Genomic DNA, 16,432 nt, shown 5'->3' with positions numbered 1-16,432 from the left:
GAAATTTTGCAACAGAGCTGTATATCAATATACCCAAATACTTGTTGAAGTCGGTTCTGGAGATGCTAACTGGATTGGAGATGTTATTTTGAGTTGCATAGCTGTTGCTTTCCTCGACGATCTTGTCCTTCAAGTCCGTCGTGAAGAAGTAGGAAAAAAAGTCGTACGGCGTATTACAATCCATCAACTCATCGGGCCAGATGCTCTCACCCTGGAAAGCGATCTTGTTTTCATCAAAATGCATGTGTCCATTCCTCCAGACAGGTTTAGAGATAGTCCTTTTGAGATTCTTGGGTGGTTTATTCGAGGGTCCAGGTTCCTCATCCGCTTCATCTGATAGCTCTTGCGGGATATCCTCGTCGTCTTCAGATTCCTGGTCGGAGTCCTCAAGATCCTGTATGAGCTGATGTACGGATGTGTAGTATGCATGCTCATCCTCTACATCTGAATCCGATTGCTCAAACCCATCCTCGGTGTTGGGAGCACTACGCCACTGCTCGCCGAAACAGATGAACAAGTCAAAAGACTTGACAGCCAACTTGTCAAGGAGCAGTGACAGTTGCTTGACACGTAACAATTTGCAAATCATTCCAACTCAAACCATTATTCGCATTACTCGAAGAAGGCAGAGAATTTGTAAAAGTTTGTAGTTCATTATTAGTTGCTATAGAGATCAAGTTGGCAGGTAGAATACTTGTTAGTCAGACCAAATTTGTAAGTATAACTATGATTGTATCCCGACAATGAATTAACATTACTGAAATCTGAATTACAGCTTTTGAGCTCAGTCTAACCGCAAAAAGACGTGCTGCAAAAAACGAGGTCCGAAACTACCCCAACAAATCTCAAAAGAAATTTGTTATTAGCACGATTGAAGGTCAAAGAATGCCGGAAACTAGCCGTTTTGATTGCCGTAGTTGCAGCCTGGCCAACAACATCGACGATATGGTCGAATGTGAAGGTGGATGCGGTGGTTGGTTCCACTATGGCTGCGTAGGATTCGATGACGGAAAGAAGGAGGAGAATTGGAAGTGCTCGAGTTGTGTTGCGAGGAATATGGCAACGGCACCGCCAGCGGGAGCAATAGGAGGTAATCCGACAGGTTTCCAACAACCGGTTTTCACCACTACGTCTGGATCTAGTGGATCCGGTACTCCGGATCTGGCAGCAGAGAGAGTGAAACGTAACCTCAAACTGCTTGAGGAACAGCAATCCTTCCTACTCAGGGAGATCGAGCTGGAGCAGAAGCGGGATTTTGAGCAGAAGAAGCTGCAGCTGGAGAAAGAAGCGTGGCGAGTGCGGTATGAGTTGCTGAATGCGCAGACTGGCCAAATGCGAGGAGATGTCAACGAGCCGGGGGTTGCTGTAGACTGGGCGAATCGTCTATCGCTAGTCGCTAGCAGCTTCATCCCTACGTCTGGGGCATCGAGCAGTACACCCACGTCAGCAAACACCAACGTATCCGTTCCCACACCCCTCATTTCTACCGGTGTAGTCTGCCCTCAAACTGGTGTTCCGGTTTCATCGTTGCCCACCAGTTCGACTAATGTCCACCAAGGAATTAGCTCCGTACCATTCCATACCGTGCTGCCGCCTGTAACAAACAACTTTCAGCAGTCGGTGGCTTCCGCTGGTGCTGTCACAAGATCTGCCCTGATAGACGTCCAATCAGGTTTAACATCGAACCCCTACACTATGGGACCGACGCCAAGCTACATCCACGATTTTCTGCCCGGTGGTGGAAGAAGTCAACCCGGATCATCGACACCCATCACGTCGGCAACGTCAGTGCCTTGGAGCGACCCGGCGACGAGCTACACGTACCTCACCCAATCGCTGCCACCTACAATCAGTACGGTAGGTTCAATTGGGAGCTTTCCACTGCAAGCAGCACACGTAAGTCAGAACAACCAATATCCATGCTATGGAAATCAAATGTCGCTAGGGTTAGGGCTAGGTCAGGTACCTCAATATTCGATGTATACAATGAGACCACAGACTAGTCAAATAAACGTAAGCATGCCATACGCCCCCAGTTCCATTCCTCAGTCCATCCCTTTTCCTCCCCACGTTTCTGCCGCAAACCAAGCGGCTCCGGTAGTGAATATTGGTGATCTCGGTGGGCCAACACCTCGTCAACTGGCGGCGAGGCACGCGATGTCCAGGGACCTGCCGACTTTCAGCGGGAATCCGGAGGAGTGGCCTATGTTTCACAGTGCTTTCTACACGTCAACAGAAGCATGTGGCTACAGTGAGGTGGAGAATCTTGGCCGACTTCAACGCTGTCTCAAAGGCAGTGCATTGGAAGCAGTGCGGAGCCGTCTTCTACTACCTTCCGCTGTGCCGCAAGTGATGCAAACCTTGCAGCTTTTGTATGGACGTCCGGAGCAGATCATTTACTCGCTCCTCACGAAAGTTCGGGATGTTCCTGCTCCGAAAGCCGATAACCTGAAAACGTTGGTGACGTTCGGCATGACAGTGCAGAACTTCTGTGATTACCTAGTAGCAGCGGGACAAGTGGTTCACCTTTCGAATCCTGTACTTCTGCAGGAGCTAATCGATAAGCTCCCAGCGCATCTGAAGCTGGACTGGGCGGTGTATAAACGGCAGTTCCCACTAGTGGACCTCCGAGTGTTCGGTGCATACATGGCGAATCTAGTATCAGCGGCGGCTGACGTAACTCTAACATTGGATTCGACTGCTGTGAAAGCTTCTAAACCAGAGAAGGCAAAGGGATACCTCAACGTTCATTCCTCCTCATCGACAGAAATCGATACAGTGAAGCCCACATCGGAGGAGCCGAAGATTGCAGCTTCCGGCGTGCGCTGTTTGATTTGTAGTGATCCGAATCACAAAGTTAAAGAGTGCGACGTATTCAAGCGATTGAAAGGAGAGGAAAAGTGGAAAGCAGTGCAAACACACCATCTCTGTCGAGTTTGCCTCGGTAAACATGGACGAAAACCGTGCCGATCTCAACTACGCTGTGAGGTACAGGGGTGTCAACTGCGCCATCACCCGCTCCTTCATTCGGGTTCAACAACGACTACCGCGAGCCCAGCAATCAAGCCAACAAGCCGAGTTCCAGTTAATCCTACTACCGTTGCGAACCTGGTTGCGAAGCAGTCTGAAGGAGTGAACGCGCATCGGCATAGTCAGAATACGACACTATTCCGTGTTTTGCCGGTGACCCTTTTCGGCAACGGAAGGAGCATCGAAACGTTTGCCTTTATCGACGAAGGATCTTCTGTTACATTACTGGAGAAGTGGATTGCTGACGAACTCGATATCAAGGGATTCAAGCGGCGGCTATGTTTGACATGGACCGGTAATGTTAGCCGCGACGAGGATGACTCACATCAAGTTACGATCGAGATAGCTGGCACTGAAGCTGATCGTCGTTATAAGTTGGAGGAAGTTCGCACCGTTAAATCTTTGGCATTGCCGAAGCAATCGCTCTGTTATAGCGAGCTAGCTGAGCGCTATCGACACCTCCAGAAGTTACCAGTTAAGGATTACGAATCGGTGACTCCTGGGATCCTAATTGGCGCCGAACATGCCCATTTAACTGCCACCAAGCAACTTCGAGAAGGAAAGACAGGCGAGCCTGTCGCAGCTAGAACTCGACTTGGATGGGCGGTGTATGGACCGGTTCAGCAAGGGATGCCAAATGGAAGCTTCAACTTCCATATATGCGAATGCGAAGATGATGGCAAGCTGCACGATTTGGTTAAACAGTACTTCACCGTTGAAAGCGTTGGAGTTTCGGCAGACAAAGGGCCGGAATCCGAAGAAGAGAAACGGGCCAGATCTATCTTGGAGCGAACAACAAGAAGAGTCGGCGAAGGATTCGAAACCGGGCTGTTGTGGCGATACGACGATGTGGAGTTTCCCGACAGCTTCCCAATGGCGGTTCGAAGGCTACAGTGTTTCGAGAGGCGACTGAAGAAAAACCCGGAAGTCGAGGAAAGCGTTCGACGCCAAATCATTGAGTACCAAAGGAAATCCTACATCCATAAGGCGTCGGAAGAGGAACTGAAATCGGCAGAACCAGGCAAGGTGTGGTATCTTCCATTGAGCGTCGTGCAGAACCCCAAGAAACCGAGCAAGATCCGCCTCGTGTGGGATGCGGCAGCTAAGGTGAACGGTATTTCGCTGAACAGTATGCTGGTGAAGGGACCGGATCTTGTCGTGCCGCTACCAACTGTATTGTGTGGATTTCGAGAACGACGGGTGGCTCTTGGTGGAGACTTACAGGAAATGTTTCACCAGGTGAAGATACGGTCCGAGGACCGGCAAGCGCAACGTTTTCTGTATCGAGAGAATCCAACGGAAAATCCTACGGTTTTCGTCATGGATGTAGCTACGTTTGGTTCTTCCAGCTCACCATGCTCAGCGCAATACATCAAAAACCTCAACGCTAGAGAGCATGCGCAAGAGTTCCCGAGAGCAGCGGAGGCCATCGAACGTCGTCATTATGTCGACGACTACTTCGACAGCTTTGACGACGAGGACGAAGCATGTCGTGTTGCACAAGAAGTAAGGATAGTTCATAAAAGAGGCGGTTTCACCATTCGGAATTGGTTGTCCAACTCTTCCGAAGTTCTGCGACGGGTCGGGGCAGTGGCCGCGACAAAAGATGAATGCTGTCAGATGCAGCTCGGCGCGGACAAAACGGGTCAAACAGAGAGAGTTCTTGGGATGCTGTGGGCACCCATGCCTGACATCTTCACCTACGCGGCGGTTTCCGAACTACCAACAATCACTCCAACCAAGAGAAACATCCTACGTTGCGTTATGAGTCAGTATGATCCGTTAGGATTACTCTCTCACTTTCTTGTCCACGGACGCGTGATAATCCAGGACATATGGAGAAGCAAAGCAGACTGGGACGACATCGTTGGAGAGGAAATACAGGAGCGATGGAGACGATGGATCGAAGTTTTCGAGGATCTTCAGAACGTGCGCATTCCCCGAGCATACTTTCCCAGCGCGGCTTCAACGGAAATCACGGATCTACAGCTACATATTTTTGTCGACGCCAGTGAGGTGGCATATGCCTGCGTTGCCTACTTTCGGGCGAACATCCGAGGGCAGTTCCAGACTGCGCTGGTTGGCGCGAAATCAAAGGTGTCTCCATTGAAATCGCTATCGATACCCAGATTGGAACTGCAGGCGGCGATCATCGGCTGCAGACTATTGAAAACACTATGCGCGAGTCACAGCTTACCAATCAAGCGGAGGTTCATGTGGACCGACTCCAAAACGGTTCTCGCATGGATCAATTCTGACCACCGTCGTTACCGCCAGTTCGTGGCCTGTAGAATCGGAGAAATTCTATCCAAGTCGAACGCTGAGGAGTGGATGTGGATCCCCACCAAGCAAAATGTCGCCGACGAAGCTACAAAGTGGGGGAAAGGACCCAGTTTCGACCCGGACAGCCGCTGGTTCACGGGGCCGCAATTCCTAAAGGAAGCACAGGAATCTTGGCCGATCCAGCCTACTAGTGTGGAAACTCTGGAGGAGCAAAAACCGTGCCTGGTACTGCACGTCCGACCGCAAAACTACCTGGTAGATTGGAGTCGCTTTTCGAAGTTTGAGAGGCTTTGGCGCGCCATTGCCTATATTTATCGTCTGGTTGGAAACTTTCGTAGAAAACGATTAGGACTAACTCCGAATCGAGGTCATCTTACGCTGGAGGAGTTGAACAAAGCGCAGAACTGCCTCTGGCGCCTGGCTCAAGAAAACGCATTTTCAGAAGAAGCGAAGCTGTTGAAGAAGGTTGTGGAAGGGAATCGATCAGCGATACTGGAGAAAACGAGTCGCATCTACAAATTGTCACCGTTTCTGGACGACCATGGCGTGATCCGAATGGATTCTCGGCTCAGCGCTGCTAGATTTGTTGCGTTTGACGTTCAATTTCCGATTATTCTTCCGAAGGATCATCCGCTGACGTGCCTTTTGCTGGATTGGTACCACAGGACTTATCTTCACGGCAACAACGAAACAATCGTCAACGAAGTTAGGCAGCGATTCCACGTTTCGTCATTACGAACGCAGGTACGGAAGGTAGCGAAGTCATGTATGTACTGTAAAGTGAAGAAAGCTAAACCATGCGTCCCGCGCATGGCACCGCTACCCGAAGCAAGGTTGAGCCCTTTCGTTCGACCTTTTTCGTACGTCGGGTTGGACTATTTCGGCCCGATTAATGTGAAAGTTGGTCGTTCATTAGTAAAGAGATGGGTGGCACTCTTTACCTGCCTCACTATTCGGGCAGTCCATTTGGAGGTCGCACACTCACTATCTACAAACTCCTGCAAGATGGCCATTCGACGGTTTTTGGTGCGACGAGGTTCTCCGCTAGAAATCTGGAGTGATAACGGGACGAATTTCGTAGGCGCCAGCCGCGAGCTCCAAACACAGGTGAAGCAGATGAACGAGAAGCTTTCAGCGGTGTTCACGAACGCTACCACTAAGTGGATATTCAATCCACCCTCAGCCCCCCACATGGGTGGATCCTGGGAGCGATTAGTGCGCTCTGTGAAGGTTGCTTTCGCTGGACTTTCGATTACCAGGAATCCCGATGACGAAACATTGCTGACGCTGATGACCGAAGCTGAAGGAGTAATTAATACACGCCCGCTCACGTTTATGCCGTTGGAGAATGATTCTCAGGAAGCCCTAACTCCTAATCATTTTCTCCTGCTCAGCTCTCAAGGAGTGGCTCAGCGTCCAGAACCTCTAGTGGACCGAGCTGAATTCTTGAGGAACAGTTACAGCTTCATGAAGGGACTGGTAGATGAGTTCTGGCATCGATGGATTAAGGAGTATTTGCCGACCATCGCCGTTCGCACGAAGTGGATTGAAGACTCCAGGGATTTGCAAGAGGGTGATGCTGTTATCGTCGTAGACGAATCTACTAGAAATGGATGGCTTCGCGGACGAGTGCTGTCCGTGGTGAAAGGATGCGACGGGCGAGTCAGGCAAGCCTACGTCAGGACCTCTACGGGAGTTCTACGCAGACCCGCTTCGAAGATTGCAGTGTTGGAGATCCAGAGCGGTCGAGGCGAAAAGGACTTGGGTAACACTGGACAGCCGGAGTCCTCTGACCAGTATTACGGGTCGGGGGATGTTGGGAGCACTACGCCACTGCTCGCCGAAACAGATGAACAAGTCAAAAGACTTGACAGCCAACTTGTCAAGGAGCAGTGACAGTTGCTTGACACGTAACAATTTGCAAATCATTCCAACTCAAACCATTATTCGCATTACTCGAAGAAGGCAGAGAATTTGTAAAAGTTTGTAGTTCATTATTAGTTGCTATAGAGATCAAGTTGGCAGGTAGAATACTTGTTAGTCAGACCAAATTTGTAAGTATAACTATGATTGTATCCCGACAATGAATTAACATTACTGAAATCTGAATTACAGCTTTTGAGCTCAGTCTAACCGCAAAAAGACGTGCTGCAAAAAACGAGGTCCGAAACTACCCCAACACTCGGAATCATCTAGATTCTCCAGATACCGCAGAATTTGCTGGTCAATAGATCGTGACATGTCTACCTGCTGGAAGCAAACATTAAATGCAGCGAAGGCGCAATGTTGTTTTAAAATAACAAACAGATTTTTGAAGAAAAACTTAAGTTTACTTTAGTTTTTGATCAAAATAATGTCAGATCATACGAAGCAGGAATGTTTCTGTTGGGTTAGACATTTTTTCTCACGACTTACCAGTGAAATTTACAATAAATAACTGTAGAATATCAGCGGCAGTCACACTTGTTGAGAGGGTTTAGCTTTCGGAGTTTTGTCAACAAATAAATCAAACAAAACACTTCAGCACAGTGCTCCCAGTTGGCAAGATTCTTCATTAGTTACAATAACAATTCTGGTACATAATTTATGTAAAAAAAAGTGAAGGTCAATTATTTTGGAGCGTTTTTAGGTATGTTGTTTTAAAACAACATTGCGCATTTAAGGGTTAACCATCGAAACAAAGGAATAGGACCGCAATAAAATCACGTTATGCTCAGAAAAATGAGCTCTTTCGATTAGGATATAGAAAATAGCAATATTTTATTCACTAAAAAAACCCAATTAACGCTGAATAAAATGGAAGCTCGTCAAAAATAAACCATAAGCTAATCTAATACACAGCTGCAAAACAAGCACCAAACTCTCAAAATAATTTGCTACCAATAAATACTGCTAAAACCAAAGCCATGTTGTTTAACCGAAGACGTGTAAACATTGAAGCACCTGTACTTTTCCTCAATAATGAGCAAATTCAATTAACGGATCAGGTTAATAATTTGGGTGTTGTTTTCACCTCAAAGTTAGATTGGGAACCGCCAATTAACTCTCAAGTTGGAAAAATTTACGGAATACTTCACCGGATAGCCCCCTGGTGAATGATGTACGTTTGTGTCGTAAACAGCTGACAAAGCATAACTATTAATGTGTGTTTACTGGGACAATGCAGAGGGAGCGACACTACTTTTGCCAAGCCAAAAAACCTAAAAAAGCTGAAAAAAGCCCAAAACGCTGAGTATTCCATGAGGTTATGGGTCCAGATTTTGCAAAGAAAGTACGTTAAAAAGTGTCTGATCGGAGACACAGTGGTTGCGGTATTAGATCCGTTCACTGCTGTGGTATTCTACTGTTATTACACAAGAAACGTGAAGGGTACGACAGATACAGCACATTAAATACAAAAATCTTGTAATAAAACGGTTACAACTTATAGCGATTGAATATCTATAATCTTACCCAGCAATCAATGTGGCAATCCTGTCACCGTCCAGCAGATGAAAAACTCCTTCCTCATCCGTGAAGTAATAGAGTACCCGATCAGCATCACCATCAACCGACACGCAGCGTGCGTTCGGCTCCAAGTCCGGCATGCCCTCCGGAGCCCGTTGATTTGTTTTGACGAAATCCGCGCCACAATTGTAGTTGATTTTCCCATTGCTGTTGAACACCTTCACGTCCAGATAGCCATCGAGTTTCTTAATGAAACCCAACATTTTCAACGATCCAACTCCGTTAGCTCCATCGTAATAGACTTTATTGACGTAGTTGCCCTTCTCAAACGTTGTCCCCCTAATGTTCTTGAAAGCCGTGAGCAACTTGTTCATGTAGCCCTCTTCGGTGGGCAGCCCATACGCCATATCCGTGTTTGAGCACGTGACAAAATAGTGCAGCATCGGAGTCGTAACGATGCCGAAATCCCGGACGCTTCCCTTCATGGCGGCCACTCCATTCAGCACGGCTTTGGCCAGCTGCGGGCTGTGATACCGGGTATCCATTCCGACGTAAACCTTTGCCGGATTGTTGTTATCGATTCCCTCGTCAGCACAAATCTTGGCCACCTGTGCCTCCAGATCGACATCGCTGACGTTGACCAAATCGGTGGCCAGTTTCTCCCAGCGCTGTTCCAGCATTTCACCCATCGGATCAATCAGCTTTACCCCGTTGTCCTGTTCCGGGTTGTGCGAGGCCGTTATCATGACACCGATCACCTGGCCTCCTTTGGCACGCGATCGCAACACCGCCAACAGACCCATCCGATACATCACATAGTCCAGATGGTCAGCGCTACGCGTGCAAGAGCAAACGGTAGAAATAGGAAATTAGCTATGCGCCGGCTTAAATTGCATAATGACTGGAATGATTAAGATTGACGCGGGTCGGTGCAACGACCCGAAGAGTTGTGACCGAAAGGGCTTAGTACTCCTGGAACACTACCATTTAAAACTAGATTAATAAATAAGCAAAACATTCATGTTTAGCATTTAAGGAAAGTTTAAAAGTGCGAAAGAATCGATTGATCCAACAGTGATCACAAAACCGGAAATGATAGGCTGAAGAATGAATCATTTTACAAAGCACAAATACTTGTAGGTGTACAAATCGAATGGCAAAAAAGTGAAAGTAAACCAGATTCAGACATAAAAAATTCCAACTCACTGCGATCGGAATCCGGCTGTGCCATACTGGACATCCTTCTGGGCTTCCCGCTTCTGGTGGTACTCCCGGGCAAATGCGTACACTTGGCGCAAATTGAACGTCATCCTGCGGCGCCGGAATCACTAAACAATCACTACTATCGCGGCAGAAGATGCTTGTAAGCAAATATAGCGTTGATTTGTTGAAGGGGAATGTGACTCGCTTATCTCCGTCCGCACAACTCGCAAGCTCAAGCCAGTGATGATAATGCACGCGCGCGGGAGGGAACTGCACCACCAAGCAAGAATGCAACAACCAACAACCACCACCAACGTCAGCAGTTTTCGACTGGTCGGTCCAGTCGCTCCACTCGCAGTGGGTGGGGTGCTGTTTTTGACGTCGGCTCCGCGGTGTCGGAGTTTTGTTCGAAGGTCTGTGGCACCAACTATGTTGTAATCGCCTAGCTGTCACGCAAGGATGTTGGTGCTTGTTGGCGTGTAATGGGTGCTCAAACTCAAAACGATAAGTGGGCTGCTGTCAAAAATTGAAGCGACGAGACGTCGAAGTGTTTGGACGATTGATTTCGTGAAAAAAATAAGTTTTAATCAAGGAAAACCAACGTTTAGTAAGGAAAAAGTTTTATAATTAGCAAAACAGAAATGTCGCTCGTCTGTAGCAGTAAGTATTTCACTTGTGTAGCGTGAATTGGATCGAAAAAATGCATCCAAACAAAAGCCGCAAGCCTTTGGTGCAGGTTATGTTCCAGGCGACTGGGTAAACATTCAAATGATTCTCTTTTGTTTTGCAGTATCGAATGAAGTTCCGGAACACCCGGTTGTATCTCCCCGGTCCGGTGCAATATTCGAGAAACGTTTGATTGAAAAGTACATCGTAGAGAACGAGTGCGATCCCATCAATGGAGAACCGTTGAAAGCAGAGGAACTCATTGAAATCAAGAGTAAGTTGGGTTTACTATTAGTTCTGTTCTTTACGTTAACCCGTCGAATTTCAGCTCCCCCAATCGTTCGTCCCAAGCCCCCGAGCGCCACCAGTATTCCAGCGACGTTGAAAATGATGCAGGACGAGTGGGACGCCCTAATGTTGCATGCATTCACACAAAGGCAACAGCTGCAAACCGCACGGCAGGAATTGTCCCATGCCCTCTACCAGCACGATGCGGCCTGTCGTGTGATTGCCCGTTTGAACAAGGAAGTGGCAGCAGCCCGAGAAGCGTTGGCCACCCTCAAACCACAAACCGGCATCGCCTCCATCCAGTCCTCGATTCCACAACCGTCTATTGCTGCCGAAGCCGGAGGAATGGCCACACAACCGATCGAGCAGGCTGGCATGAGCGCCGAAGTGATTCAGAAGCTCCAGGACAAGGCCACTGTCCTAACGCAAGAACGAAAGAAGAAGGGTCGCACCGTTCCGGAAGAGTTGGTCAGCGCGGAAAAGATCCGTGGTTTTCTCACACTTGCATCCCATCCGGGTCTCCATTCAGCCAGTGTCCCCGGTATTCTGGCCTTGGACATTAACCATTCCGATCAGAGTAAAATCCTGACAGGAGGAAACGACAAAAACGCCACCGTCTTCAACAAGGATACCGAGCAAATTGTCGCCATCCTCAAGGGACACACCAAAAAGGTCACCAAGGTTATCTTCCATCCGGAGGATGACACCGTCATCACCGCTTCCCCGGATGCTTGCATCCGCATTTGGAACGTTCCGACCTCCCAGACGCAGCTGCTTCTCCGTTGTCACGACGGTCCGGTTTCTGGCCTCTCTCTTCACCCAACCGGAGATTACGTCCTTTCCACATCCTCCGACAAGCACTGGGCATTCTCCGATATCCGCACAGGACGCCTGCTCACAAAAGTCCCAGATCCAACCGACATCGGTCTCACCACGGCCCAGTTCCATCCTGATGGTTTGATTTTCGGCACCGGAACCGAAGACTCCCAGGTTAAGATTTGGGATTTGAAGGAACAAAGCAACGTGGCCAATTTCCCGGGACACACCGGACCGATCACGGCTATTTCGTTCTCGGAAAACGGTTACTATCTGGCCACGGCTGCCGACGATGCCTGCATAAAGTTGTGGGATTTGCGAAAACTGAAGAACTTCAAAACGATCACCCTGGACGAAGGTTACGAGGTTAAGGATCTGTGCTTCGATCAGAGTGGAACCTATTTGGCCATTGCTGGAACCGATATTAGGTAAGTTGCGATTTAGTTACGTCCCATAAAAGTATCTGATCATTAACGGCACTCCAATCGATTCTAGGGTCTACCTGTGCAAGCAATGGCAAGAGTTGAAGGTGTTCAATGACCACACTGCCCTGGCGACGGGTGTGCGATTCGGTAGGCACGCCCAGTATGTTGCTTCGACCAGCATGGATCGTACGCTCAAGCTGTACGGAATCGAGTAGTACGAGATTTTCTAGATTGACGTCGTCAGTAAGTACATTGTATGTCCGGTTGATACCGTTAGAGTTTGAACTACATTTAATGCCCAGTGTTTGGGAACCTTCACTGAACGGAACATCATTTATCATGATGAAATATAATTGTAACATTTAAATAATGGTGAACAGGAACATGGTCGTTGATAGAAAGAACATCCTTAAAATGCCTCGGTTCAGTGTCGAAATCGAAACTCAGTGCTTGAATTCGAGTGAATATGAATGATACGATCAGTCATCAGCGCCAACCATCACTACGAACGAACACGCACAGGGAGCAAAGAGAAACCGAACCAACCGCGACCACTATTCCTCATCGGTCGGTTGGGTGAAGCATACTGACTGGAAACCATTATTTCTCGCTTGCCGCGGTGAGGCTGAAGATGCGTAAATGATTCAGTGGATTTATTTTTTGCGCAAAACTTGTAGAAACAATCAATTTGTCCATAAGAGAATGATGGACGTGACTATTATAATCGATTTAATTCGAGTTTATGTCATTTACACTAACGAGATTTTGTAATTTGCAATTTATTTATTAACACTACGATACCCTGTTGGCAGTGATACCTTATTTCAGGTCAAGGAGAGGAGTCAACGAGATAAAAATCAAAGGGGTTGTGGGGCAAGATGGCCCCACTAAGCTTAGGCGCCTTGGGAGCATATCAGGCCAAACATGTCTAATAGTCCAATCTGCAGAAGAGAGGCTCTCTTTGGTTTCCCTGTTTATTTGTATTATGATTGTCTCCTTGCATTGAACGATGGTCAAAACAATCGTCTTTTGATATGTACTGCAAAAATAGTTTAAAAGTGTACCATTACATTGTAATAATTGAAAGAGAAATTGAACAAAGAGAGCCTCTCAAATGCAGATAGGACCTATTGAAATGTTTGGCCTGAATATACTTTCATTAGAATAATGGCTAGAATAATATTATGGCTATTTAATGTCGTTTTCGTTTTTGTGGCGGTGCTACACCGCTTCGTGCTACACTTTTCACTACAAAAACGAACATTTTCGGTGCAATTGCATTGGTGTGCGTGAATAAAAACCAAAATATTTACAACTTTGCAAACGTTGATTGGTGGACACGGTGTAGACCCGCTACACACTCTGAAAAATTTTCACGTCCGATTTACGTGAAAAGATAGGTAGTTTTCGTCCACCATATTTTTCACGTAGCCTTCACCGGAGTTTCAGGTAGCTGGAAATATTTGGGTTTTGCTAATTGACGTGATGAGTCAGGTAAATTTGACATAAGTCTACGTATCGTTTACGTGAAATGTAGGTGAGAACTACCGGAATTTAAGGAAAATTTCACGTGAAAATGTGATTAATTCTACATGAAGATCACGTTATTTATGTATGATTTTTGAATGAAAGTAGAGCAACCGCACCAGCTTGCAACGTATTTGAAGAGGCAAGAGATTTAAAATCATTACAAAATGCAATGCAGATTTTACCTACCGTTAAATATGTCATTGCATTTTATAGGGATTTAAAAACTCATGCCTCCTTAAATACGCTACAAGCTGGTACATACAAATATATAACAATTAAAGGATAAATCTTTCGGTCTTTTGATTTGGACTAATTCATTAATCTACAATTGTAAAACAACAGTATGTTTTATAACTGATCTTCCAAAATTTGATAATTTCAACTAAACTAGATTTGTCGCATAGCCTCCGTAGTCCAGCGATTCCAAACACTCGCTGAACTGGTCCTCCGTCGAGCTTCTGAAATGATGGGAAATAGAAAGTCACAATTCACTACTGCAAATAATAAATCACTATCTATTGTCTTACGCAATTTAATTAGCGTTCAGTCTTTGCAAATTTGTAAACTCTACATCAGCAAGCACTTGAGCAACCAGCTAGCTTTCACACGAACCTATTTCACGGCGCCATATTGATTTTTTTTTCACACCTGAATTTCACGTAACTTTCGTTTCGCGAAAACTTCCAAGTCGGAAGTACACTAATACCAACGCATTGAAACGATTTACGTGAAAACCAGGTGGATTCCACCAATCAGGATGGTGCACACGACGTAGTTATCGAGTGAAGGTTACTAATGTCACGTAACTTATGAAGTTTTGAGAATAAGGTTGAGCTACGTGATGTTTCACGTAAATCGGACGTGAAAATTCTTTAGAGTGCACTCTCGAATTTTTGAGTGCTGCACTATCTTCACGGAAAAACGAAAGTAACCAAAAGTGAGTTCATTCCACCCAACTTCGAGGTTGCGTGCGGGAAGCCAATTTTGAGTTGCTGGAGTCGATGTTTAGGTAGGTAGTTTGCATTTAGGCGTATACGGCCAAACTACCTAAAGTCAAGGTTCTTTTTACTCAACCGTCAGTTAAAATTACTCAACTTTCGGTACTGTGCCACTTACTCAATTTTGGCTTCCCGCATCGAACTCTCGAAGTTGGGTTGTTTTGCTATTCACTCTCTGACAACAATAAAGAGAGCGAATGAAACAGGATGCAAAAAATAACTTAAAAGTGAGTTTGAAAATACTCAAATTTGGGTTCTCTTGTTTTTCAGTGTTGAGCGGTGCAGAAAAAGTGCTACACCGGTGCAGCACGAAAATAAAAAACGAACACTTTCGGTGCAAAAGTGCAACACCGGTGTAGCACCACCGCAAAAACGAAAACGACATAACACTCATCCCCTTTGTTTCATGTTTTTTTTTCTAACTTCTCTTAACACAAAAAAGCATTTTATTTTGCAATACGTATGCAAAATAAATTCATTTGAAAAATGCTACTTTCGACATAGAATTTTTGCCATATGGGGCAAGACGGCCACAGAGCTAAATTTTTACAATCAGTGTGCTTCAATCCCTGAGAAACGTTCAATAAACCAAGGTGGAATCACCCGCAACGCTTCGTCTACAGAGGGTATGGTATTTGCCAACATTTTCTTTTTGATAATGTTTGAAATGAAATTGATAACGATTTATCTGCAAATACATTACTATTATTTTCTTGCATTATACTGTAATTCAACGTCTTGTAACGAACCCTCTTATGGCGGTTTTAACTATGATCTTCAAGCCCTGCGCCAACATATTCAATGAAACCAATCACCGTTCAACACCAAATAACTTCAAAGTTGTTCTGAGGTATCATCTCCTTCGCAGTTAATTTTAACTGCTCCAACTATATGAAAAAGTAATTTTCTGTGGTTTTGCAATATCTCTAAATATCAATAACAATTTTGAGGCTGCTTTAGATTGGTTTTCGGATGGCGACATAGACCTTACCATAGGTGGCCATCTTGCCCCAAATGATTACGATACGTTTATCATTTTTTATATGATATAATTAATTTAAAACATTGAAATTTTATTGTCGAGGTTTAACAACAGTCACATAAAGACACCATGAAAAATTAAAAATAATTTTAATAACGATGTTATTTTATTACTAATCCTTTAAATCAGATGACCTAATACTGTAAGAAAACACTGTTTTTGAAAACTCAAACTTCAGAAACACTATTTTATAGCAGATTTTTTAAACTAAATAATAGGGTAGCGAACCACTTGGGCAGCGGCCGGTATTTTGGGCACTCTTCGCTATAACTCAGTCAATTCCAAACCAATTGACTTGTAATTTTGTTCACGGCTATCTCATCGCGTTCCAAAAATTGTGTCAATTGGTTCAGAATTGGCTGAGTTATAGCAGAAAAGTGCCCAAAATAAATAGGATCCCTGTCGAGATGGTTCCACTACCCTAGTAACTTTTTCGCACATTATAAACATGAAGCATTGTTAATAATCACAACCCATGCAGAAAATATTTTTGTGTTGCGAATTAATGCTTAAAACACAGGGTGACCATTAGGCTGCGGCTTATTTTTCAAAAGTTGTTGAAACCTGAAATTCGTAAGCTCTTTTGGATTCAAATGACACAAAAAGAGAAACCTCTGAGTTTTAGCCAAAAATATTCTCAATTTAGTTGAAAATCGGAGTTTTCGACTAGCGAAGTTGATTTTTTCTCCAAATTCGTGCGTCGG

General features: G+C 45.6%; 3 protein-coding genes and 1 long non-coding RNA gene across 4 annotated transcripts in view; 2 read left to right on the top strand and 2 right to left on the bottom strand.

Moving 5' to 3' along the window:
- LOC109399407 (phosphoacetylglucosamine mutase) overlaps positions 1-10,305 on the bottom strand; it is a 54,605-nt gene extending 44,300 nt beyond the window's left edge. The window contains exons 1-2 of the mRNA XM_019671844.3: positions 9,967-10,305; positions 8,767-9,594 (exon numbers count right to left, since the gene is read on the bottom strand). Of these exons, the coding sequence (XP_019527389.3) occupies positions 8,767-9,594; positions 9,967-10,070 (932 nt within the window). The 5' untranslated portion in view covers positions 10,071-10,305. The remainder of the gene's footprint in view (positions 1-8,766; positions 9,595-9,966) is intronic.
- Positions 517-7,495, top strand: LOC134288396 (uncharacterized). Its single transcript, XM_062853161.1, has 2 exons — positions 517-714; positions 776-7,495. The coding sequence occupies exon 2, from the start codon at positions 886-888 to the stop codon at positions 7,207-7,209; it is 6,324 nt and encodes a 2,107-aa protein (XP_062709145.1). The 5' UTR covers positions 517-714; positions 776-885; the 3' UTR covers positions 7,210-7,495.
- A 154-nt stretch (positions 10,306-10,459) lies between the features above and the next one.
- On the top strand, positions 10,460-12,535 carry LOC109399408 (pre-mRNA-processing factor 19). The gene is made up of 4 exons (XM_019671846.3): positions 10,460-10,623; positions 10,754-10,903; positions 10,958-12,161; positions 12,229-12,535. Exons 1-4 carry the CDS (start codon positions 10,605-10,607, stop codon positions 12,371-12,373), a joined length of 1,518 nt encoding a protein of 505 aa, XP_019527391.3. The 5' UTR covers positions 10,460-10,604; the 3' UTR covers positions 12,374-12,535.
- A 1,056-nt stretch (positions 12,536-13,591) lies between these two features.
- LOC134287279 (uncharacterized) lies at positions 13,592-14,569 on the bottom strand. The gene is made up of 2 exons (XR_009997184.1): positions 14,216-14,569; positions 13,592-14,146 (listed from the first exon to the last, which is right to left on the bottom strand). It is a non-coding gene; the product is annotated as an uncharacterized LOC134287279 (long non-coding RNA).
- Positions 14,570-16,432: the final 1,863 nt, after the last annotated feature.

Source organism: Aedes albopictus, chromosome 2, assembly GCF_035046485.1.
Source record: "Aedes albopictus strain Foshan chromosome 2, AalbF5, whole genome shotgun sequence".
NCBI classification, from domain to species: domain Eukaryota; kingdom Metazoa; phylum Arthropoda; class Insecta; order Diptera; family Culicidae; genus Aedes; species Aedes albopictus.
The sequence above is the reverse complement of the archived record's forward strand: the minus strand, read 5'-3'. Positions and strand labels throughout refer to the sequence as shown.

What these genes read in the sequence shown, in the direction of transcription:
- LOC134288396 (XM_062853161.1), top strand. Translation starts at nt 886, where the DNA reads ATGCCGGAAACTAGCCGTTTTGATTGCCGTAGTTGCAGCCTGGCCAAC.
- LOC109399408 (XM_019671846.3), top strand. An exon ending in GGAACTCATTGAAATCAAGA is followed by an intron (nt 10,904 to 10,957) that starts GTAAGTTGGGTT and finishes GTCGAATTTCAG; the next exon opens with CTCCCCCAATCGTTCGTCCC. An exon ending in ATTGCTGGAACCGATATTAG is followed by an intron (nt 12,162 to 12,228) that starts GTAAGTTGCGAT and finishes AATCGATTCTAG; the next exon opens with GGTCTACCTGTGCAAGCAAT.